This window comes from Lepus europaeus, chromosome 18 (assembly GCF_033115175.1).
Source record: "Lepus europaeus isolate LE1 chromosome 18, mLepTim1.pri, whole genome shotgun sequence".
Taxonomy (NCBI): Eukaryota; Metazoa; Chordata; class Mammalia; order Lagomorpha; family Leporidae; genus Lepus; species Lepus europaeus.
The window spans coordinates 390,912-413,536 of NC_084844.1; the positions used below are offsets into that span (position 1 = coordinate 390,912).

The 22,625-nt window shown below is 57.2% G+C and overlaps 2 protein-coding genes across 2 annotated transcripts in view; both read right to left on the reverse strand.

Moving 5' to 3' along the window:
- Positions 1–3,641, reverse strand: part of TBCD (tubulin folding cofactor D) — a 176,669-nt gene extending 173,028 nt beyond the window's left edge. The window contains exons 1-2 of the mRNA XM_062175522.1: positions 3,371–3,641; positions 795–845 (exon numbers count right to left, since the gene is read on the reverse strand). Coding sequence (XP_062031506.1) covers positions 795–845; positions 3,371–3,554 — 235 coding nt within the window. The 5' untranslated portion in view covers positions 3,555–3,641. The remainder of the gene's footprint in view (positions 1–794; positions 846–3,370) is intronic.
- Positions 3,642–4,248: 607 nt separating this feature from the next.
- On the reverse strand, positions 4,249–18,259 carry FN3K (fructosamine 3 kinase). Its single transcript, XM_062216925.1, has 6 exons — positions 18,010–18,259; positions 15,073–15,224; positions 13,482–13,573; positions 12,724–12,806; positions 5,621–5,743; positions 4,249–5,077 (listed from the first exon to the last, which is right to left on the reverse strand). The coding sequence occupies exons 1-6, from the start codon at positions 18,151–18,153 to the stop codon at positions 4,739–4,741; spliced, it is 933 nt and encodes a 310-aa protein (XP_062072909.1). The 5' UTR covers positions 18,154–18,259; the 3' UTR covers positions 4,249–4,738.
- Positions 18,260–22,625: the final 4,366 nt, after the last annotated feature.

The window sequence follows — 22,625 nt, forward strand, 5'->3', positions numbered from 1 at the left end:
GGAGTGAACCAGCAGATGGAAGATCTTTTTTCTCTGTCTCTGTCTCTCTCCTCCTTCTCTTCCTCATCTCTGTAACTCTGCCTTTCAAATAAATAAAAAATAAATCTCTAAAATTTATTTTTAAATAAAATATAAAAAGAAGCAAGGGTCGGGGCCAGCACTGTGCACAGCAGGTTAAGCCACCACGTGCTACTCCCATATCCCGTATCAGCGTGCCTGAGTTCAAGACCCAGTTACCCACCTCCAATCCAGCTTTCTGCTAATGTGCCTGGGTCCCTGCCACCACATGGAAGACCTTGATGAAGTTCCTCGCCCTGGCTTCAGCCTGGCCCAGCCCCTGGCAGTTACAGCTATCTGGGAAGTGAAACAGTTTTTTTTCTCTCTCGCTGTCTGTCCCCTTTCCCTCTCTGTTGTTCTGCCTTTCAAATAAATAAACCTTTTTTTACAAATTACTACCCTTACACTAAGGTAAGAAACAAGTCCCAGCATCTTGCTCTCCAGCAGACATGACCACAGATGCCTCCTCAGCGGCTGACAGGATCGAATGGTGGCCACGTGAAGCACCTGACGCTGTGTGACCTACCAGCAACAGCAGGTGACCAGACACAAACAGGTTAAAACTTGGGTAGGAGAACCAAAAGATGTGTTCCTTATTTCTTCAAGATTTATCTTATTTATTTGAAAGGCACTGGCACCTCATCCCGCCACCCTCTGCAGCCACACACACGCGGCAGCACACAAGGTCTCATGGCCGCCTGTCACCAGTCATCAGGACCATCAGCTCCCACGCTCACCAAGGTGTGGGTCCAACAGGTGAGGCTGCTCCTGGTATTTGTTCATTATCACTAAAAAGAAAAAGAACACAAAAGTCAATCACCACTAAGCCAGACACGCACAGAGGCCTCAGAAGCCACCCTGCTTGTCCTTGCTAAGCGCAGGCAGCAGCCAAGAGCACACCCACAAGGGCCCCCCAGAGTGTGCACCCCCACTGCCCTCTGGCCCCGAGGGCCACCTGGCCTCACGGCCTCAGGAGTCTTCCTCCCCAGCAGGGTCTCTCCCTTACTCCTTGCTTCCCTCCCACTCCTACTCAGGCACACACCCTCTCTATTCCCTCAAAGCCCTGCAAAGCCTGACCCACAGCCTCCAGCTGCAGGTGCTTCTGTCCAATCCAAGGAGCTCCTCACCTGCCGCCCAGCAGCCAGGAACAAAAGCCAGGCTCCCACTGGTGCCCGGGTGCCCGCCTCACCCACAGTTTGTATGTGAGGCGGCGTTATCAGTCACCAGGCATCCAGGTAACTGACAGAGACGGGATTCAGACTGCTGCTGCCAGTCTGCGCCCTCTCCACCGGGACACCACCCAGCCTCTCTCCTAACGCCAGGCACTGCCTCTCCAAAACGAGGACCAGCGCGTGGCAAACACACCCTGAGCCATCGTCCACCTCCAAGGCCCTACAGACGCACTTGGAAGTCACCCGCCAGACTGACGAGTGGATTGAGACCACGAAGCCGCTCACACTGTGGCTGTCATCCCACACCTCACCCGTTTCTCCAAGTCTCAGCAGCCCACAGCCAAGCTGGGCATCAAGCCAGTCCCTCCTGGTCCACACCCCGTGGCCCCGCCGAGCAGCCCCCGAACTGTGGTCCACACACGGGTCCACACGTGCCCTGCAGTCGGCACGCAGAGGGTCACACCTGGTCTGCACACACTGATCTGCTCACTGCGGTCTTCACACTGTGGGACACACTGCAGGCGCACACTGGTGCACACACACAGGTGGGAGCACACACAAGGGAGCACACACAGGGGGCACACATGTTGCACAACACAGGCACACACACAGGTGGGAGCACACACAAGGGAGCACACACAGGGGGCACACATGTTGCACAACACAGGCACACACATATACACACATAGGTGGGAGCACACACAGGGGAGCACACGTGTTGCGCAACACAGGCACACACACACAGGTGGGAGCACACATAGGTGGGAGCACACACAGGGGAGCACACGTGTTGCGCAACACAGGCACACACACATACATACAGGGGAACACACACAGGGGAGCACACGTGTTGCACAACACAGGCACACACACGTACACACACAGGTGGGAGCACACCCAAGTGCACTCACACAGGAGAGCACACACGTTGCACAACACAGGCACACACACAAGCAAACACACATAGGTGGGAGCACACACAAAAAGGGAGCACACACAGGGAAGCACACGTGTTGCGCAACACAGGCACACACACGTACACACACAGGTGGGAGCACACCCAAGTGCACTCACACAGGAGAGCACACACGTTGCACAACACAGGCACACACACAAGCAAACACACATAGGTGGGAGCACACACAAAAAGGGAGCACACACAGGGAAGCACACATGTTGCACAACACAGGCACACACACGTACACACACAGGGGAGCACACGTGTTGCACAACACAGGCACACACACACAGGTGGGAGCACACGTGTTGCACAACACAGGCACACACACATACACACACAGGTGGGAGCACACACAGGGGAGCACACGTGTTGCACAACACAGGCACACACACAGGTGGGAGCACACGTGTTGCACAACACAGGCACACACACATACACACACAGGTGGGAGCACACACAGGGGAGCACACGTGTTGCGCAACACAGGCACACACATGTACACACACAGGTGGGAGCACACATAGGTGGGAGCACACACAGGGGAGCACACGTGTTGCACAACACAGGCACACACACACACAGGTGGGAGCACACACAGGGAAGCACACGTGTTGCACAACACAGGCACACACACATACACACACAGGTGGGAGCACACACAGGGGAGCACACGTGTTGCACAACACAGGCACACACACACAGGTGGGAGCACACGTGTTGCACAACACAGGCACACACATACACACAGGGGAACACACACAGGGGAGCACACGTGTTGCACAACACAGGCACACACACATACACACAGGGGAGCACACACAGGGGAGCACACGCTGCACAACACAGGCACACACACATACACACACAGGTGGGAGCACACACAGGGGAGCACACGTGTTGCACAACACAGGCACACACACACACAGGTGGGAGCACACACAGGGGAGCACACACGCTGCACAACAGATGCGCACGCTCTGTATGACAGGTGCACACACACGCACACGCACACATCCTGGGGTCCGTCTCGGGGCCGGGAGCCCACGTGCCACCTGCCCAAGGGTCCCGCCGCCCTCTCCAGGGGCTGCCCGGAGGGAGGGCAGGGTGCGCCCAACCCTCAGGGGCCCCGAGACGTCCGCCGGCCCTCAGGGACCGCGCCCGCGCACGGACCCCGCCTCACCGCGGAACCGCTCCTCCGCCGCCTCCCGCGCCGCGCGCTCGCCGTGCGCCTCCCGCAGCCCGCCGAGCAGCGCGCGGGCCTCGGCGCTCTCGCTGAACGCCTCCAGCGCGGCGCCGTACGCCGGCGCCTCCTCCTCCACCTTGCCGTCGGGGGCGCCGGCCACCGGCTCCTCGCTCAGGTCCATCGCGGGGTGAGGCCCGGCCGGCTGAGGAGAGCTGAGGAGAGCTGAGGCGAGCCGCAGAGATGGGCGAGCGAAGGCGGCGCCCGCGCACGCCGGCCCCACCCCGCGACCTCCGACCCCGGAGCAGGCCTCGCTACGGGACGCGCGAGTCGCCAAAACAGCGGCAGCGCGCGCGGAGGCGGGGCCCGTCCAGAGAGGGCCGAGGCTTACGCCGGCCGAAAACGAGGAGTCGCTTTCTGGCCCGGTTCGCTCGCCACCGCGGGGCTCTGGGCAAAGAGGAGCAGCGGCGGGGCCTCCGCGCGGGCTCAGTACGGGCTCAGTTCGGCGGGGAAAGGCCGTGCTCCGATCCGGCCCAGGCAGTGGAGGGGCGAGCCCGGGGCGGGGCTGATGCTGGGGGCGGGACCTGGGCGGGGCTTGTTTGGGGCGTGGTCTGAGGACAGGCCAGCGGCTGGGTGGGGCCTGAGGGCGTGGCCGGGCGGGGTCTGAGCCCTGGGGTGGGGCGGGGCCTGGGTGCCGGGGCGGGGCCACGACCGCCCGCGGTCCCCAGCACCAGGGCCGCCCCGCACTGCGGTCCGGCGCGAGCCGTGGGCGCCCGACGCCCACTGGACCTGGGAAAAGCAACCCCCCCGGAGACCCCAGGCCCAGGTGAGCGCTGGCGGAGCAGGAAGCACGCGATGGACCCCCACCCAGAGGTGGCTTCCATGTTTAAGGTTTATTTATTTGAAAGGCAAAGAGAGAAAGAAAGCCTCTGTCCACTGGATCACCCCTCCCCCCACATACCCGCAACAGCCGGGGCTGGGCCTGGACGAAGCTGGGAGCCCTCAGCTCGATCTGGGGGCCCCCGGTGAGTGGCAGAGCTGCTGCCCCCGGGGGGGGGAAGCATTGGGGTCCCAGGGATGCACCTGCTGCGAGCAAGCCGTGCCCGGAGCTTCGTCCCTCGAGAGAAGGCGGCCGCGCGCGGCCAGGTGCGCGTGTCAGCCACGCAGGGTCAGTGGGCCGCGCACAGCCCTGGCGGCGCGGTCGGCAGGGGACGGGTGTCCCATCGGCGCCCCTGCTCCCCCTACCCCGCCAGCTGCCGCTCTAGGGGGTGCTGCCCTGGGTTAGCGCGTATCGGGGCCGCCCCCGGAGGCCGTTCCCGGGAGGGCTCCACCTGGGCCGCGGCGGGGTGCGGGGGTCCCGGCCCGCGGCTAGGCCAGCAGCCTGCGCATGGCGCCCAGCGCGGCCGAGCGGTAGCTGCGCCCGAAGTGGTTCCAGTGGTTGAGGAGGTTGAAGAGCTGGTAGAGCAGCAGCCGCTGCTCGGAGCCCGGCGCCTTGGGCACCTTGCGGTGGTAGGCGGCGAAGAAGGCCCTGGGGAAGCCGCCGAACAGCAGGGCGATGGCCAGCTCGAACTCAGAGTGGCCGTAGAAGGAGGCCGGGTCGAAGACCACGGGCCCCGCGTCGTCCTCCGCCGCGTTCCCCGACCAGAGGTCACCGTGCAGCAGGGCGGGGACCACCTCCAGGCCGCAGAACAGAGCCGGGATCCTCATCTGCGAGAGGGAGGGTCGTGCCCAGTGCCCTGTCGCGGCCGGAGGCAGCCCCTCTCCGCTCTGCGCGCATCCCACTTCCCCGGCTCCAGCGGCCACAGCAGAGGACACAGCCCTCCCCACTGCCCTGTCACTGCTCCTCTCCGCCCGGCCGGCCACTTCATCCATGAGGTCAAGAAGCCGGCTCTCCCTGGGCTACAGCAGGACTTCAGAGTCAGGTTTTGAGACCTGGCCCTGGGGAACTCCGGGGGCCCATCCTGGGGTGAGACATAACCGCTAAGACAGAGGGGAACGCAGGCTGAGTGGGCAGCTGTCAGTAACCAGGAGATAGGGACGGCGGGGCCCCTGGGCTCCACAGGCAGGAGGTCAGGTTAAATACCCCAGGGGGCCATGCTGGTCCTCAGATCCCACCCCTCTCCCGTTCCTGCCAGGCTCGTAGTCGGCCCCTGATGTGTGCGCCACTTCCCCAGTTCTACACAGAGTCCCTCGGCTCTCCCAGGGGTGAGAGAACGGCCTGTCTCCCAGAGAAGTGGCCGCAGGGCCCACCTGTAACCTCGACCACAGCTCTCGTGCCTCTCGGTCGCCATAGTCTTTCTCGATGAGGTCCAGCTGCGCCTGGAGCCGGTGCTGGGTGAAAAAGGTTGGCCAGTCGTCATGCCACTCATTCACCTGGGCAGTGGAAGAAGGGACAAAGCCACTCGCTGCAGCCACGGGACAGCGCATGCCGTCCGCCCAGGCCCTAGGACAAGGGCCGGCCAGCAAGCAGGCTGAGGCGGGCGTCACATACGCAGCTCTTCCAAAGGAAGGCAGACAAAGGGGAAAATGGAGACAAAGAACTGGCAACACACACAAACAACAGATACACTCAAGTCTAACTATCAACAAACATAAAAATGTCCAAAAATGCTCTAGCTAAAGGGATTGGCAGAACAGTAAAGCTGGACTCAACCACAAGTGGTGTGCAGGACTGCACTTCATACATAAACAGGCAGCGGTTGCAAGGACAGAAAAGATACCCTGTTAACTAGTGTGAAGGAAGCTGGAGTGGCAACCTGCACACCTGCAAAGTCGTTCAGAGTAAACGATCTCACCAAATGTAAAGTCATTTCACAATGAACAGGAGGTCACATGTGCTGCACAACACATGATAACCCTAAACATGCGTGCCTTTAATACAGCGCAAAATATACGAAAGTAAAACTGATGAAACTGAAAGGGGCGGGCATGGTGGTTAAGCCACCGCTTGGGAAGCCCACAACCCATATCAGGTCCCAGCTCCTCCACTTCCAATCCAGTTTCCTGCTAACGCACCTGGGAAAGCAGCAGAAAATGGTCCAAGTACCTGGGTCCCTGCCACCCTGCAGGAGATCTGGATAGAGTTTCTGGCTGCTGGTTTGGGCCCAGCCCAGGTCATTGTGGGCATCTGGGGAATGAACTGGCAGATGGGAGATCTCTCTATTCTCTCCCTCTGTCACTCTTTCAAATAAATAAGAAAATATTTTTAAAAATTGCAGAGAAAGCGGCTGGCGCTGTGGTACAGCAGGTTAAAGCCCCAGTCTGCAGTGCCAGCGTCCCACATGGGCACCAGTTTGAGTCACGGATGCTCCACTTCTGATCCAACTCCCTGCTACTGCCCCTGGGAAAGAATCAGAAGATGGTCCAAGTCCCTAGGCCCCTGCACCCACGTACGTGGAAGACCCGGAAGAAGCTCCTGGCTCCTGGCTTTGGATTGGCTCAGCTCTGGCCATTGCATTTTTTGGGAAGTGAACCAGTGGATAGAAGACTGACTCTCTCGCTTGGACTTCTGAGGTGATTTGGATCACCTTTGCCCCAGTAATGTCAAAGAAAGTGGAGGTCGAATAGGGAACAGTAATTTTGCTATGCAGACAGTATATTCAGTTTATTAGTAAAGCCACGTTTTTAATCTCTTAGGTAGTTTGGGAGTCAGATATCACAAGGAGTTGATTTCAGTTTTAGGAAGCTTGATTTTTGCCTATGCCCACAGGTGTCCTGCAGCACTTAAGCTAGTGTTGATATGAGGCCAGAAATGTTCAGGATTCTGTTCCAGGACATGAAGGACCTGGTTCTTAAAACCCATGGGATTCAATTTCCCTCTCTCTCTCTCTCTCTCTCTCTCTCTCTCTCACACACGTAAAATAAATCTTTTAAAATATTGCAGGGAGAAACAGCTAAACCTGGGGCAGGTGTTTGGCACAGCACTTAAGCTGCTGCTTTGGACACCCACATCCAATATTGGAGTGCCTGGGTTCGAGTCCCAGCTCCCTCCCAGGTCCATCTTCTTTCACCATGGACCCTGGGAGGAAACAGGTGATGGTCCCTGACACCCACATGAGAGACCTGGATTGAGTTCCTGACTCCTGACTTTGAATTGGCCCAGCCATGGCTACTGTGGGCATTTGTGGAGTGGGCCAGAATGTGGAAATTCACTCTCTCCCCAACTGCCTCTCCCTCTCTCTTCCTTACAAATAAATAAAAATTAAGAAGTATAAGTTAGAAGAAATGGTTAAATCCACAAACATGGCCTGTTATGGACTGGGATGTGGTGCCCACCCTCAAAGGCCTAGGCTGAAGCCCAAACCCTAAGGTGACTATTTGGAGACAGGGCTTTGGGGGTAATTAAAATTAAATGCAGCTATAAGGGTGAGGCTCACATCTTGTGCACACAGTGGGAAGCCAGAGCCTTGACCTTGCACTTCCTGGACTCCAGAACCATGGAAGTCACTGTCTGTCGTTTAAGCTGCCCAGGCTCTGGTATTTTGAATGGCAGCTCCAGCTGACAGACATTGCCAAATTTCAACTCTTCTTGCAACAGCTGATACAGCAAGCAGATGGGAAAACTGCAAGCATGTCAATTTCAACAACACTTTCACCTAAGCAGAAAATTCACATCTGCAGAGCACCCGGCTCAGCAGTGCGAGAGCCTCGCCTGACCAAGACACCACATTCCCGGCCACAGTTTGAGTTCCACCTGCATTACCTGAGTCACTGCATATTATCCCATCCCACAGAGTTAAGTTAGAAGTCAACAGAAAGAGCACTGGGAAATCCCCAAATGATTCAAAACTAACACATTTCTAAAGTCTATGGTTAAGAAAGAAATCTAAAGGAAAAGTTAAATACTTTGAGTTGAATGAAAATGAAAATCTGACTTATAACAGGGATTCCACTAAAGCATCTTTAGGGGAAATTTATAGCACTAAATAGCTGTTAGAAAAGAAGCTCTCAGGGGCCAGGATTGTGGTGTAAGCAGGTAAAGCCACCACCTTCAACGCCAGCATCCCATATGGCCGCCAGTTCTAGTCCCAGCTATTCTACTTGTGATCAGCTCCCTGCTAATGGCTTGGGAAAAGCAGCAGAAGATGGCCAAGTGCTTGGGCTCCTGCTAACCACATGGGAGACCTGGAAGAATCTCCTGGCTTCGACCTGGCCTGGATCTGACCATTGGCAGCTATCAGGGTGGTGACTTTCAAATAAAAAGAAAAAAGAAAAGAAGATTGCAGGGCTGGCATTGTGGCACAGGAGGTAAAACCAACACTCATGATGCCAGCATCCTGTATGGGCACCAGTTTGAGTTCCACCTGCTCCACTTCTGAGCCAGCTCCCTGCTAATGCACCTGGGAAAGCAGCGGAGGATGGTCCATTGCTTGGGCCTCTGCACCCACGTGGGAGACCCAGAAGAGCTCCTAGCTCCTGGTTTCGGCCTGGCCCACCCTGGCTATTGCGGCCATTTGGGAAATGAGTCAGCAGATGGAAAAACAATCTCTCTCGGGGCCGGCGCTGTGGGTAAAGCCACTGCCTGCAGTGCCGGCATCCCATATGGGCACCGGTTCAAGTCCCGGCTGTTCTACTTCCCATCCAGCTCTCTGCTATAGCCTGGTAAAGCAGAAGATGGCCCGAGTGCTTGGGCCCCTGCACCCACATGGGAAACCTAGAAGAAGCTCCTGGCTCCTGGCTTCAGATTGGCTCAGCTCTGGCCATTGTGGCCAATCGGGGAGTGAACCATCAGATGGAAGACTTCTCTCTCCATCTCTCTCTGCCTCTCCTCTCTCTGTGTAACTCTGACTTTCAAATACATAAATAAATCTTAAAAAAAAAAAAAGTAATTGTGGGGGCCTGTGCTGTGCCGGCATCCCATACGGGCGCCAATGCTCTATCTCTGATCCAGCTCTCTACTATGGCCTGGGAGGATAGTGGAAGATGGCCCAAGTCCTTGGGCCCCTGCACCCTCGTGGGAAGACCCAGAGGAAGCTCCTGGCTCCTGACTTCGGATCAGCACAGCTCCAGCCATTGCAGCCAATTGGGGAGTGAACCAGCAGATAGAAGATCTCTCTCTCTCTCTCTCTCTCTCTCTCTCTCTCTCTGCCTCTCCTTCTCTCTCTGTGTAACTCTGACTTTCAAATAAGTAAATAAATTGTCAAAAAAAAAAAAAACTGTGGGAGTAGGCATGTGGCCTAGCAGTTAAGCCAGCAGTTAATTTTTCTTCTTTTTTTTTTTTTTTTTAAGATTTATTTATTGGGCCGGCGCCACGGCTCACTTGGCTAATCCTCCGCCTACGGCACTGGCACCCCAGGTTCTAGTCCCGGTTGGGGCACAGGATTTTGTCCCAATTGCTCCTCTTCCAGTCCAGCTCTCTGCTATGGCCCGGGAGGGCAGTGGAGGATGGCCCAAGTGCTTGGGAGACCAGGAGGAAGCACCTGGCTCCTGGCTTCGGACCGGCACAGTGCTGGCTGTAGCGGCCATTTGGGGGATGAACCAACGGAAGGAAGACCTTTCTCTCTGTCTCTCTCTCACACACTGTCTAACTCTTCCTGTCAAAAAAAAATTATTTATTTACTTGAAAGTCAGAGTTACAGAGAGAGGTCTTCCATCTGCTGGTTCACTCCCCAGATGGTCTCAATGGCCAAGGCTGGGCCAGGTGGAAGCCAAGAACTTCTTCCAGGTCTTCTACATGGATACAGGGGCCTGAGCACGTGGTCATCCTCCACAGCTTTCCAGGCACATTAGCAGGGAGCTGGACCAGAAGTAGAGCAGCTGGAACACTAAGCGGAGCCCTGTGGGATGCTGGTATCACAGGCAGCCACAGTGACCTCCTACAGACTTACAAAGCTACAGTATTCAAGACAGTGTGACACCAGCCTTAAGAGAGATGAGCGATGGAGCACACACCTCTGCATACTGACAAACTCGCTTTGTGCCACAGGTGCCACAGTTCAGTGGGAACAGCGTGGCCTGCTCAACAACAGCACTGTAGCACTCCACTACCCACGCGTACAAACTGAACTCCCATCTACAGAAATTAACTTGAAAAGTTGGGGCTGGCACCGTGGTGCAGCAGGTTAAGCTGCCGCCTGCAGTACCAGCACCCAGTATGGGCACTGGTTCAAGACCCAGCTGGATGGACTTCCCACCTCCTGGCTTCAGCCCAGCTGCTGCAGGCATTCGGAGGAGTAAAACAGCGAGTGGAAGATCTCTCCTTCCCTCTACTTCTCCTCTCTGTCACTCGCCCCTTCAAATAAATAAATAAATCTTTAAAAGAGAAAAAAGGTGCATGGATAAACAAATTGTGTTTGATCCACACAATGGAACAGGCTTTTGACACATGCAAGATGGATAAAATAATGATCAATGTTAGAATGATTGCACTGACTGAGAGAGGCAACACCAAAAACGTCCCATATCTGCAGCTCCACTTAAATTCCACAAAATGCAATTGCACCTCAGTGACAGAAAACAGAGCCGTGGTCGCCCAAAAGCAGGGAAGGGCAGGGAGGCGAGGTTACAGAGGGCGCAGGAGACTCTGGGGTGAGCAGTGTTCTCTCTACCTGGGTGGCAGTACGGGTGCACAGTGGACTTGTCTGCCACAACACACCAAACTGCTGCCAGCTGCACCCCAGGAGAGAAGGGTGCCAAGCTAATTTTACAGAGGTCACTTGTGACGTCCACAGGGGACGGTCTTCTGGAGACCACCATGGGAAATGGGCCGGCAGATTTTCCAGTCAGTAGGCATCCCCTCGGAGGCCTCTCTATGCTGGGGAGGCTTGGCGGGGCTCAGCCCCTGGTGTGAGTGCAGCCAAGGGCAGGATGGGAAGCCCCCTCCCTGCAGCCCACCCGTCAGGACCCCGGGTCCATGGACACCTCGTCGTTTCCCGTTTCCTGCCCGGGCCCCAGTGTCCACTCTGGTCCTCCTGAGGAAGGACACAGGTTTAGCACTGGGACCCTGGCTCCTCCACGTCCTTGCTGGTCCAGGAGCATTACCTGGCCTCTGAGCACCAGTTTCCTCATAAATGGATCAATGACATTACCAACGGTGGCAACCAGGTGCGTAGAGCCAGGCAAAGCACTTAAATAGTGCACAACATGCCCCAGTGGCCACAGCCGGCCGGGCTGGAGCTCCCAACGGGGCCTCAAGACCAGGTGTCTGAGAAGCCCCCGGCTCAGCATCGCTCTACCCCAGGACCCACTCAGTCCTCCTGAGTCGGAAGTTCTGGAACTTGGGGCTGGCTGATGGCTGAGGAGGACACTCCTGTGGTCCAAAGGTGGTGGACCAGGTGTTGCCCAAGGCCCTCACCCCGTCCTGCCGGCTGACCTACCTCTGCTACATTCTCACCCGCTTACACACTGGGGTGCCGTGCAGACTCTGCTTCTGAGTTCTTGGATATTCGCAAATCTGCTACGCTGGGTCACCGTCTCTGGACCCCTCCTCACCTGCAGCTCTCAAACGTGGCATCCAGAGCAGGCTCGCCGGCCACACCCAGCCACGCCTGCCGGGACAACCAAGACTATGCCTGTGAGACAGGTGTGACCCCAGCGGAGCTGCTGTTGGCTGGGACAGGAAGAGCCTGGTCACTGTCCACAGGGCATCAGCTGGCCAGGGCAGGCTTCAAGGAGGACCCGGACAGGAGAGCGTTTCCCTTGTCCATGGACATTTCTTCTGTCCAGCAGAACAGGGGCCAGGGCCAGGTTCGGGTCAGGACCGACCAGAGAAAAGCATTCCTAGGAACGTCATGGGTTCCATGACAGCGAATCAAGAGCCCCAGCATGACTGAGCCACAGAGAGGAAGGAACCTCTGGTACACGCTACAACATGTATGACCCTTGGGAACATCATGCTAAGAGGGATGAGCCAGACACAAAGGGTTACAGGTCACATTCTTCCATTCATACGAAATGTGCAGAACAGGTGCACATAGAGAAAGCAGACTAGTGGCTGCCAGGGGCTGGGGACAGGGAAGTGGGGAGTGGCTGCTCCTGGGCACTGCTTTTGGTGAGAATGTTCTAGAACTAGATAGTGGTGGTGCTTGCTTGACACCAGGAGTACACTACTGAAACTGCCAGGTTGTACACTTTACAGTGGTGTACAGAGGTCATTAGGGGAGTGTCTCCACTGTACCCCACTTCTGGAAGTCCAGCCCATCATGCTCCCCACCCCCACACCCTTCAGTCCCTTTGCAACTGCTCTTCCCCCTGCCTGGAATGCCACCCTGCCCGCTGAGCTCAGGGCCCTCTGCAGGTGCTCTGCCCATCCCAGATGCCACAGCACCCACTCTGCTTCCAGACACCAGGAGCTCCGTCTCGCTGGAGCCTGGAGGACTGGCACTGTGTCACACTCGAGGGGCCAGGTGACTCACCTGCGGGATAAAGCCACAGCAGGTCACTGTGTGGAAGCCGAACTTGCTCACGTAGGGGGGATCTGCACCCTCAGCCCTCCGCCCTGTCAGGAGAGAGCTCGGCATGAGAGAGCCGCTGGCCTTCCTCTCGGCGGCCAGCCTCTGCAATTCGCTCCAGTCGGTAGTGGTTGGCCAGCCTTGGATCTGCCAGGATGCCACCACCTCCTCGAGCACCAATTCCATGAGCTCATTCTCTCCATCAAAGCCCTTCCTGTGACTATATTTCCAGAATGTTGTGGAAAAGGAGACAGCGTACAGTTAAGCCTGTTACCAGAATGCCAGAGGGAAGCAGCAGAGGGGCCTGGGCTGCAGGCACACAGAGCCAGCTGCAGGCCCCCACTGCCCTCCCTGCCCCTCCCTGTCCCTGGCCAAGGGCACACACAGCCAGCTGCAGGCCCCCACTGCCCTCCCCTCCCCTCTCAGCTCCTCCCCAGCCATGGGCACACACCAGCTACAGGCCCCCACTGCCCTCCCCTCCCCTCTCAGCTCCTCCCCAGCCACGGGCACACACAGCCAGCTGCAGGCCCCCACTGCCCTCCCCTCCCCTCTCAGCTCCTCCCCAGCCATGGGCACACAGCCAGCTGCAGGCCCCCACTGCCCTCCCCTCCCCTCTCAGCTCCTCCCCAGCCACGGGCACACACAGCCAGCTGCAGGCCCCCACTGCCCTGCCCGTCCCTCTCTGTCCCCGGCCATGGGCACACAGAGCCAGCTGCACGTACCCACTGTGTTCTCCTCCTTTGTCACCTTCTCCCGGAGCTTCTGGTTGTAAAGGTGCAACTCGGCCATCTGGTCTCCCAGTTTTGACGCCTGACTTAGGAAAGAAGAAATGTAGCCAATTAAAATAACCAACAAGAAATGACTCCCCCAGCATGCTCCACTCTGAGAAGTGTGTAGATGCCTTGAAGCCACCCTCTCTGCCAGGCAGTGACTCTTCCCAGAAACAAGGCAGTGCAACAGCCCCAAGAGGGATGGCAACAGGTCTTAGCACGACGTGGGAATCAGGGGAAATGCTCTAAAAGTAACAGCAGGTGAAAAGCCACCTCCCAGGCACCATGGCACAGTAGGTTAATCCTCCGCCTGCAGCGCGGCATCCCATATGGGCACCAGTTCTAGTCCCAGCTGCTCCACTTCCAATCCAGTTCTCTGCTATGGCCTGGGAAAGCAGTGGAAGATGGCCCAAGTGCTTGGACTCCTGCACTCACATGGGAGACCTGGAAGGAGCTCCTGGCTCCTGGCTTCAGATTGGCTCAGCTCCGGCTGTTGAGGCCAATTGGGGAGTGAACCAGAGGATAGAAGACCTCTCTCTCTCTCTCTCTCTCTCTTTCTCTCTCTCTCTCTCTCTCACCTCCCTCTCCTTCTCTCTCTGTGTAACTCTAACTTTCAAATAAATAATCTTTTTTACAAAATGTAAATCACATGGGAAAAAGACAGAGGGGACAGTCACATACCCAGGTGTCACCAACAGCCACCGCTGGCTGATAGATTGTGGGCAGCCTCCTTTCCTCCTTACTTAGGCCTGGACTTCTCACAGCTCACACATGAGTATGTACAGCTCTAATAATTAGGAAAAATCTAAAGACTCAAGGTGATTGACAGGTCGGATGCATCCTGTCCAAATTGAGCCACAGCAGTTCAGTGCACAGAGCAGTGGTGGGAAATACACTCACGTCACAAAGCCTGCACACAGCCAAGCTCACCCACAGGGTCCCTGCATGAGAGCGGAGCGGGCTTCACACAGCCTGCACACAGCCAGGCTCATGACCGCACAAGAGCAGAGCGGGCTTCATGCTCACCCACAGGGCAATAGCACCAGAGCAGAGTGGGCTTCATGCTCACCCACAGGGCAATAGCACCAGAGCGGAGCGGGCTTCATGCTCACCCACAGGGCGACCACACAAGAGCAGAGTGGGCTTCATGCTCACCCACAGGGCAATAGCACCAGAGCAGAGTGGGCTTCATGCTCACCCACAGGGCAATAGCACCAGAGCAGAGCTGGCTTCATGCAGCCTGCACACAGCCAGGCTCACCCAGAGCAGAGCGGCTTCAGGGCCCCGCCCCATGGCTCAGCACCAGGCTGCTCCCGCCTGCTGCCCTCTGCCTCTCTGTTTCTGCCTCTCTTGCTCTTTGCGTGCGTCTCTCTGTCCCCAGCCCATCAGTTTGCCTCTCCCTGTCTTTCTCCGTTTCTCTCTGTCCGTGTGTGTGTCTCCTTCCGTGTGCGCATCTGTGTGTCTATCCCTGTGCACGTGTGTCTCTCCCCACGCACGTGTCTCCATCTACATGTATCACTGTGAGCCTCTCCCACACACTCACCTGCTTAAGCTCCTCATCTTCAAGTGCTCCATCACAAAGGCAGCCCCACCTTCCGGCAGGTCGATCACCTTCACGGGCCGAGGCACCCTCAGCAGGCCGGTGCTGCGCAGAGCCTCCAGGCTGGCCATCTCCCCCTCAAACATCTGCCGGGCCTGTGTCCAAACACCGCCGTGAGGCTTGTCAGCTCCCTAGGCAGGGACACCGGCAGGAGCCTCTGCCAGTCAGCCTGGGGGGCTCACGGAAAGCGGGGTACAAGTGGGCCCTTCAGACAGGAGGGGCTGCAGGGATGAGGTCAGCCCATGGTCTGAGGGTCTCGGGGGCAGGATGCTGCTGCCCTACAGCGAGACTTGCTGTGAGAGACGAGGCTGTGCTGGGGACACCAGGGGGTGCCAGGGGGAAACAGGAGGTACAGGAGACCTGAGTTAACCGGGGCTCCAGGGCTGGGCCTGGATCCCCCCAGGTTACTCGCCTTCCTCGCTGCCTCGTTGGGGACAGCAGCCTCAAGCAGCCAGGGCAAATGTGGCCCAGGCCCTGAGGTAGATCAGGCCACAGATGGGGCAGGGAGGAGCCTCGCCTCTGGTCCAGCAGGAAGGGTGAGCTGAGAAGGAGCCACATATCCAACCTTCCGCCAAGTCTCCTTGGGGCCCCAGGGGTCTCCTGCTTGGAGAATATTGGCAAAATACCTCAATTTCACATTAGGTGAACTCTCACCATATGAACACTCCACCTCTGCCTAAAACACATGTCATTAGTGTGTCTGGGGCTACCTCTGCCTATAGAATTGCATGTTTCAAAAAACCAAACCCTGGGAGCTGGTGCTGTGGCATAGCAAGTAAAGCCACCACCTGTAGTCCCAGCATCCCATATGGGCACTGGTTCGAGTTCCAGCTCCTCCACTTCAGATCCAGTGACCACCTAATGTGCCTGGAAAAGCAGCAGAAGATGGCCCAAGTCCTTGGGCTCCTGCATCCACGTGGAAAACCCGGAGGAAGCCCCAGGCTCCTGGCTTTGGATCAGCTCAGCTCAGGCCATTGCAGCCATTGGGGAGTGAATCAGCAGATGGAGACCTCGCTCTCTCTCTCTCTCTCTCTCTCTGCCTCTCTGCCTCTCTGTAACTCAGCCTTTCAAATAAATAAATAAATCTTAGGGGCTGGCACTGTGGCATAGCAGGTAAAGCTGCCGCCTGCAGTGTCGGCATCCCATATGGGCGTCAATTTGAGTCCCGGCTGATCCACTTCCAATCCAGCTCTCTCCTGTGGCCTGGGAAAAGCAGTGAAAGATGGCCCAAGTCCTTGGGCCCCTACACCCACATGGGAGACCCAGAGAAGGCTCCTGGATCCTGGCTTCAGATCGGCGCAGCTCCAGGCATTGTAGCCAATTAGGGAGTGAACTAGTGGATGGAAGACCTCTCTCTCTCTCTCTCTGCCTCTCCTTCTCTCTCTGTGTAGCTCTGACTTTCAAATAAATAAATAAATATTTTAAAATAAATAAGTGAGTAAGTAAGTAAATGAAAATGAATAGATCTGAAAAAAAAAAAAAAGCAAACTCTGGGGCTGGCGCTGTGGCGTAGCAGGTAAAGGCGCCGCCTGCAGTGTCAGCATCCCACATGGGCACTGGTCCGAGTCTCGGCTGCTTCACTTCTAATCCAGCTCCCTGGGAAATCAGCGGAAGATGGCCCAAGTACCTGGGCCCCTGCACCCACATGGGAGACCTGGATGAGGTTCCTGGCTCCAGACTGGCTCAGCTCCAGCCATTGTGGCCATTTGAGGAGTGAACCAGCAGATGGAAGACCTCTCTGGGTCTCTCTCTGTAACTGCCTTTCAAATAAATAAATAATCTCTTTTTTATGAGGAAAAATACCATTGTTCCTCAACAGTATAAATAAGGCTGTAAACAATCATCCAAATCTCAGGGCCAGCACTGGGTCACAGTGAGGTAGAGCCTCAGCCTACAGCGCCGGCATCCCACGTGGGCGCCGGTTCAAGTCCTAGCTGCTCCTCTTCTGCTCCAGCCCTTTGCTATGGCCTGAGAAAGCAACAGACCTTGGGCCCCTGCACCCCCGTGGGAGACCTGGAAGAAACTTCTGGCTCTTGGCTTCAGATGGGCCCAGCTCTGGCTGTTGTGGCCATCCAGATGGAAGATCTTTCTTTTTCTCTCTCTCTCTCTATCTAACTTTATCTCTATTCTCTCTGCAACTCTGTCTTTCAAATAAATGAATCGATTTTTTAAAAAACAGTCAAATCTCAAAATGTCAATTTCATTCCTATACATTACATTTCCATTACCCTATTAGTTACCACAGATCAGGGAGAACCTAGGTATTTGTCTTTTTGGGGCTTGGCTTATTTCACTAAGTATAACGGTTTCCAATGGCATCCATTTTGTTGCAGAAGACAAGATTTCATTTTTGTTGTTGTTTTACCGCTGAGCAGTATTCCAAATAAATAAATCTTAAAAAAAAAAAAAAAAAAAGTAAGCCCTGTGAATGAGACGGAAGCAACTTCCGCCTCACAGGAAAAGAACCCCGCCCTTTAATTCAGCGGGGCCTCGGGTGGCAAGGGTCTGCAGGGTGGGAGAAGGCCCGGGAACCAGCCAAGCTGCCGGGGCGAGTCCGCGGCCGGCCGGCAGAGGGCGCCCGGGCCTGGGCCTGCGTTGTCACAGCACCTGCTGCAAGCGCTGGGGGAGGGGGGGGGTCTCGGCTTTTGGAAACCCCCCTGTGAAGCCGGGACTGGAAATGGGCGAGAGGGGCTTGGCTGTGAGGGAGCCGGACCCGGGAGCCCGGTTCCTCTGTCCTCAGGGCCGACGGGAGCCCTCCGCGAGCCGCGGGGACCACAGACTCCTCGGCCTCCAGGGCCCGCTGTCGGCGCCGCGGGCCGGTCGGGAAACGCCCCCTGCGCCCCGGGCCCCGGGTCCTCGCCCACCCGCGCGGCCGCGCACCTGCGTCCTGCGGTTGACCTTGACAAACACGGGGCCCGCGTCGGTGTCGTAGGCGCGGCCCTCGCTGATGCAGCCGCCGGCGCTGGGGCTGCCAAAGGCCCGCAGGGTCGCGGTGCGCAGCTCGGCGCGCAGTAGCTGCTCCATTGGCGGCCGCGGCGCCGGACACCAGTCCTGGGACCTAGCGGGGCCAGTCCGCTGCGCGGCCTGCGGCCTCTGGGCAGACGCTCAGGCGCGCGCTCCCGCTCCCGCGCTCCCGGGGCCTCTTAAGCTCCCACGGCCGCTCAGGGAGGGGGGCCCTCCCCAGCTGGCCGGTGTCCAGCTCCCTCCCCCGGGCCTGGTCCAGAGCTGCTCTACCACAGCCCGCGGGCTGAGTGGGAGCCCAGCCCTGGTCCCGCTCCCCCAGGTAAGGGGTGCAGGGGCTCCCATGTCCACTGAGCGTGTGCACAGACCCGGGACCCCAACAGACCCAACTGGACGCTGCCGCTGGGAGCCCGAGTTCCCTGCACGAAGTGAAGGAGGGGCCCACCAGGGAGGGTATCTCAGGACGGTGCAGGCACAGCCCAGACAGGCCAGGGACTCCTTGTCCCAGCAGGTGCCTGTCGGACACTCGGACGTGAGGGGGGGGCTCTTTGTCCCAGCCAGGTAGGGGTCAAACACTCAGACACACGGTGGGGAGGAGGGGCCTTGTCCCAGCCAGGTTCAGGTCAGAGATAAGCTCTGGAGCTGATAAGAGGCAGCTGTCCCCACCCAGTGTGGGGAGGGAGCTTCCAGACACGCCCAGGCCTGTGCACACCCATGCACGGGCCAGCCACATGCACACACGCACCCTGTGTGCTGAAGGGGCTGCATGTACCACCACCTCCCCCTGCCCTCCTCATTAATCCCTGACGCCCCTCCCCCACTGCGATGACCTTGCTTTAAAAATGCAAGTTATTTTAAATAGGAGCAGAGAGCTCCCCCATCTGCTGGTTCACTCTCCAAATGCCCACAACAGCCAGAGCTGGATCAGGTGGAAGGTGGGCGCCGCGACCGTTATCCAGGTCTCCCAGGGAGGGTGGGCGGCAGGAGCCATCACCACTGCTTCCCAGGGTCTGCACTGGCAGGAAGCTGGAGCCGGGAGCTGGAGCCGGGAATCAAACCCAGGCTGCTTAACCACCAGGCTAAACGCCACTCCTGTGAACGCTGGCGTCCGGTCCTGGGCAAACTGCCCTCACACATTAAGGGAGGGTGTAGGAGATATTCGGGGAATACCGCCTATCACCTCGTCCAGTGCGCTGGGGCCAACCTCATTCCATCCTTTGAAGGCGTCCCGTCAGGGGCTCCTGAACTCCACCAGGAAGTGGCAGAGGGGACTTGAACCTGTCTCTCTCTGACTCTCGTCCTGTGCCTCTCAAAAGGAAGCTGGCAGCAGGAGGCCCGGGGCAGGGCAGGACTCAGCTGCCCCCACCAGGCTGCCTGCGGCTCCGCCCCTGCCTGCCTGCTGCCAGCCCTGAGACACCCACTGAGGTTAGAGATGCCTTTTCTAAGAGGCCGGCAGCCCCACCCGCGGGATCCTCGGTTCCTGTAGGGAGGCAGGGACCCTGCACCTTAGAGGCAACCAGACTGAGGTGCCAGGCTTGTGGGAGCGGGCTCCACCGGTGGCCCTGGGGCCTGACCCCTGCTCTGCTGGGGTCATTCACCCCTGCACTTGGCACTCACCGGGACGACTGGACTGTGGGCTCAGCAGACACTGTTGAGCAGGCCCACTGGTGTGGCCTGAGCTTCCCTCAGCACAGGGGCCAGGTTCTGATGGGGAGCACTCCGAGGGCCGGGCTCCAGGGCAGCAGAGGCCAAGGCCTGGATCCCAGGTGCAGAGCGGATCCTCTGCTTGCCAGCCTCAGCTTTTTCTTTTCTTTCTTTTTTTTTTTTTTTTTTTTTTTTTTTGACAGGCAGAGTGGACAGTGAGAGAGAGACAGAGAGAAAGGTCTTCCTTTTCCGTTGGTTCACCCTCCAATGGCCGCTGCGGCCGGCGCACTGCAGCCAGCGCATCACGCTGATCCAAAGCCAGGAGCCAGGCGCCTCCTCCTGGTCTCCCATACGGGTGCAGGGCCCAAGCATTTGGGCCATCCTCCACTGCACTCCTGGGCCACAGCAGAGAGCTGGCCTGGAAAAGGGGCAACCAGGACAGAATCCGGCGCCCCGAGAATCCAGGGTGCCGGCGCTGTAGGCAGAGGATTAGCCTAGTGAGCCACAGCACCGGCCAGCTTTTTTTTTTTTTTAAAAAAAGAGAATTACTATTTTTTCTTAAGATTTATTTATATATTTGAAAGCCACCGTTACACAGAGAGAGAAGAAGAGGCAGAGAGAGAGAGAGAGAGAGAGAAGTCTTCCATCAGATGGTTCACTCCCCAACTGGCCGCAATAGCCGGAGCTGTGCCGATCTGAAGCCAGGAGCCAGGAGCTTCCTCCGGGTCTTCCCATGTGGTACAGGGGCCCAAGGACTTGGGCCATCTGCTGCTTTCCCAGGCCATAGCAGAGAGCTGGATCGGAAGTGGAGCAGCCAGGACTAGAACCGGCGCCCATATGGGATGCTGGCACTGCAGGCGGTGGCTTTACCCGCTATGCCACAGCACCAGCCCCACCAGCTTCAGCTTTGATGTTCACAACTTCAAGGCCATTTTGGTTCCTATTCTTTTTATTTATTTATTTGAAAGTCAGAACTACACAGAGAGAGAAGCAGAAGCAGAGAGAGAGAAAGAGAGGTCTTCCATCCACCGGTTCACTCCCCTGATGGCCACAACGGCTCCGAAGCCAGGAGCCAGGTGCCTCTTCCCGGTCTTCCATGCGGGTGCAGGGGCCCAAGGACTTGGGCCATCTTCCACTGCTTTCCCAGGCCATAGCAGAGAGCTGGATCAAAAGTGGAGCAGCCGGAACTCGAACCAACACCTATACGGGATGCCGGCACTGCAGTGGTTTTACCCACTACGCCACAGCGCTGGCCCCAGTTCCCATTGTTTGTGTGGAAACTGTTCTCTCTCCGGAGGCTTTGCTCTGTCACCGGTGCCTGAATGCCGCCGGGATGCACCTGGGCCATGTCTGCTTCCCCCACGTGGTCGTCCGGTCCTGGGCGCGGAGCTCTTCTGTTATTGTGACCCCACCTCTCTGGGTTGAAGTCCATCCTCAGTTATCTTCTCTCACTCAACTCGTGACAGCCCATACTTACACCTGAGGGGCCATGCAGAGAACCACCTGTGAGCTTAGGATCCTCCGTGAGGACAGGTGCTTGAGTGAAGAGCCTGGTGTGCAGGTACCAGGCCAGGAAGTCCTTTCCTTTGAGAGTTAACAGGAGCCCTTGCAGATTCAAGACATCCCAAGGTTCCTGAACGATTAGTGGAGTGCATTTTATGGGGTATGAACTATAATGCTATTTTTTATTATTTTTTATTTTTATTTTTTGACAGTGAGAGAGAGAGACAGAGAGAAAGGTCTTCTTTCTGTTGGTTCACCCCCCAAATGGCCGCCACGGCCGGCGCTGCACTGATTTGAAGCCAGGAGCCAGGTGCTTCCTCCTGGTCTCCCATGTGGGTGCAGGGCCCAAGGACCTGGGCCATCCTCCACTGCCCTCCCTGGCCACAGCAGAGAGCTGGACTGGAAGAAGAGCAATCGGAACAGAACTGGCGCCCCAACCAGGACTAGAACCTGGGGTGCCAGCGCCACAGGTGGAGGATTAGCCTAGTGAGCCACAGTGCCAGCTAATGCTTTTTTTAAAAAGATGATTTGGGGTACAGTATAAACCAAAGCAGGAAGGAGGTGAGCCCAGGAGCTGGGAGTGGCCGGGACAGGTGGAGGGAGAGTGGAACGGGTTTTCCCAAGGGCTGCACCCAGTGCCTGCAGCTTCTCCTTCATATCCAACCTCCACCCATCCACCATGCTCCGCCTGGGGCTGACCGGTCCCCCTCTAGTAACCAGTGGGCCTTTGGCTTGGGATTTGCCAAGGGGAGCCCCTGAGATGGGAAGTGGGGAGGAGGGTGAGATGAGCTCTTTGTTCCCTCGTCAGCAAGGCCACCTCGGGCTTCCTCACACCCTGCCCAGGTCTTGGTCAAGCGTCCCTTTGTGAAGTCCTCCGCGGGTTTGGGAAGTGTCCCTCCTCAGCAGCCCCCAAGCCACACTCCGCGTAAGGCATCCAGACAGCCCAGGGAAGTGGTAGATGGAACTAGGCGGAGTTAATGACAGACCAAAATCAGGCCCCTCTACGGAGGCAGAAAAGTGTTTTAGGGACACAAAATTAAAAGTTTGGGGTGGAAAACTAGTTAAAACAATTCTAGAATTCTGGAGCCAGCACTGTAGTATAGTGAGTTAAGCAGTTGCCACGTGTGATACTGGCATCCTGTTTGGAGCACCAGTTCAAGTCCTGGTGGCTCTGCTTCCAATCCAGCTCCCTGTTGATGCACCTGGGAAAGCAGTGGAAGATGGCCCAGTGCTTGGACCCCTGCCACCCACAGGGGAAACCAGGATGGAGCTCCTGCCCCAGCCCTGGCTTTTGTAGCCATTTGGGGAGGGAACCAGTGGATAGAAGATCTCTCTCTCCCTCTCCCTGTCACTCTGTGTTTCATATAAATAGGTCTTTAAAGTTTTTA

Excerpts from the sequence above, each read along its gene's own strand:
- FN3K (XM_062216925.1), bottom strand. The coding sequence starts at position 18,153 with ATGGAGCAGCTACTGCGCGCCGAGCTGCGCACCGCGACCCTGCGGGCC. Across the intron at positions 12,807-13,481 it reads AAAGGAGGAGAACACAGTGG|GGCGGAGGGCTGAGGGTGCA; the intron begins GTACGTGCAGCT and ends CTCTCCTGACAG. Across the intron at positions 5,744-12,723 it reads GCTGTGGCTTTATCCCGCAG|GTGAATGAGTGGCATGACGA; the intron begins GTGAGTCACCTG and ends TCCACTGCCCAG.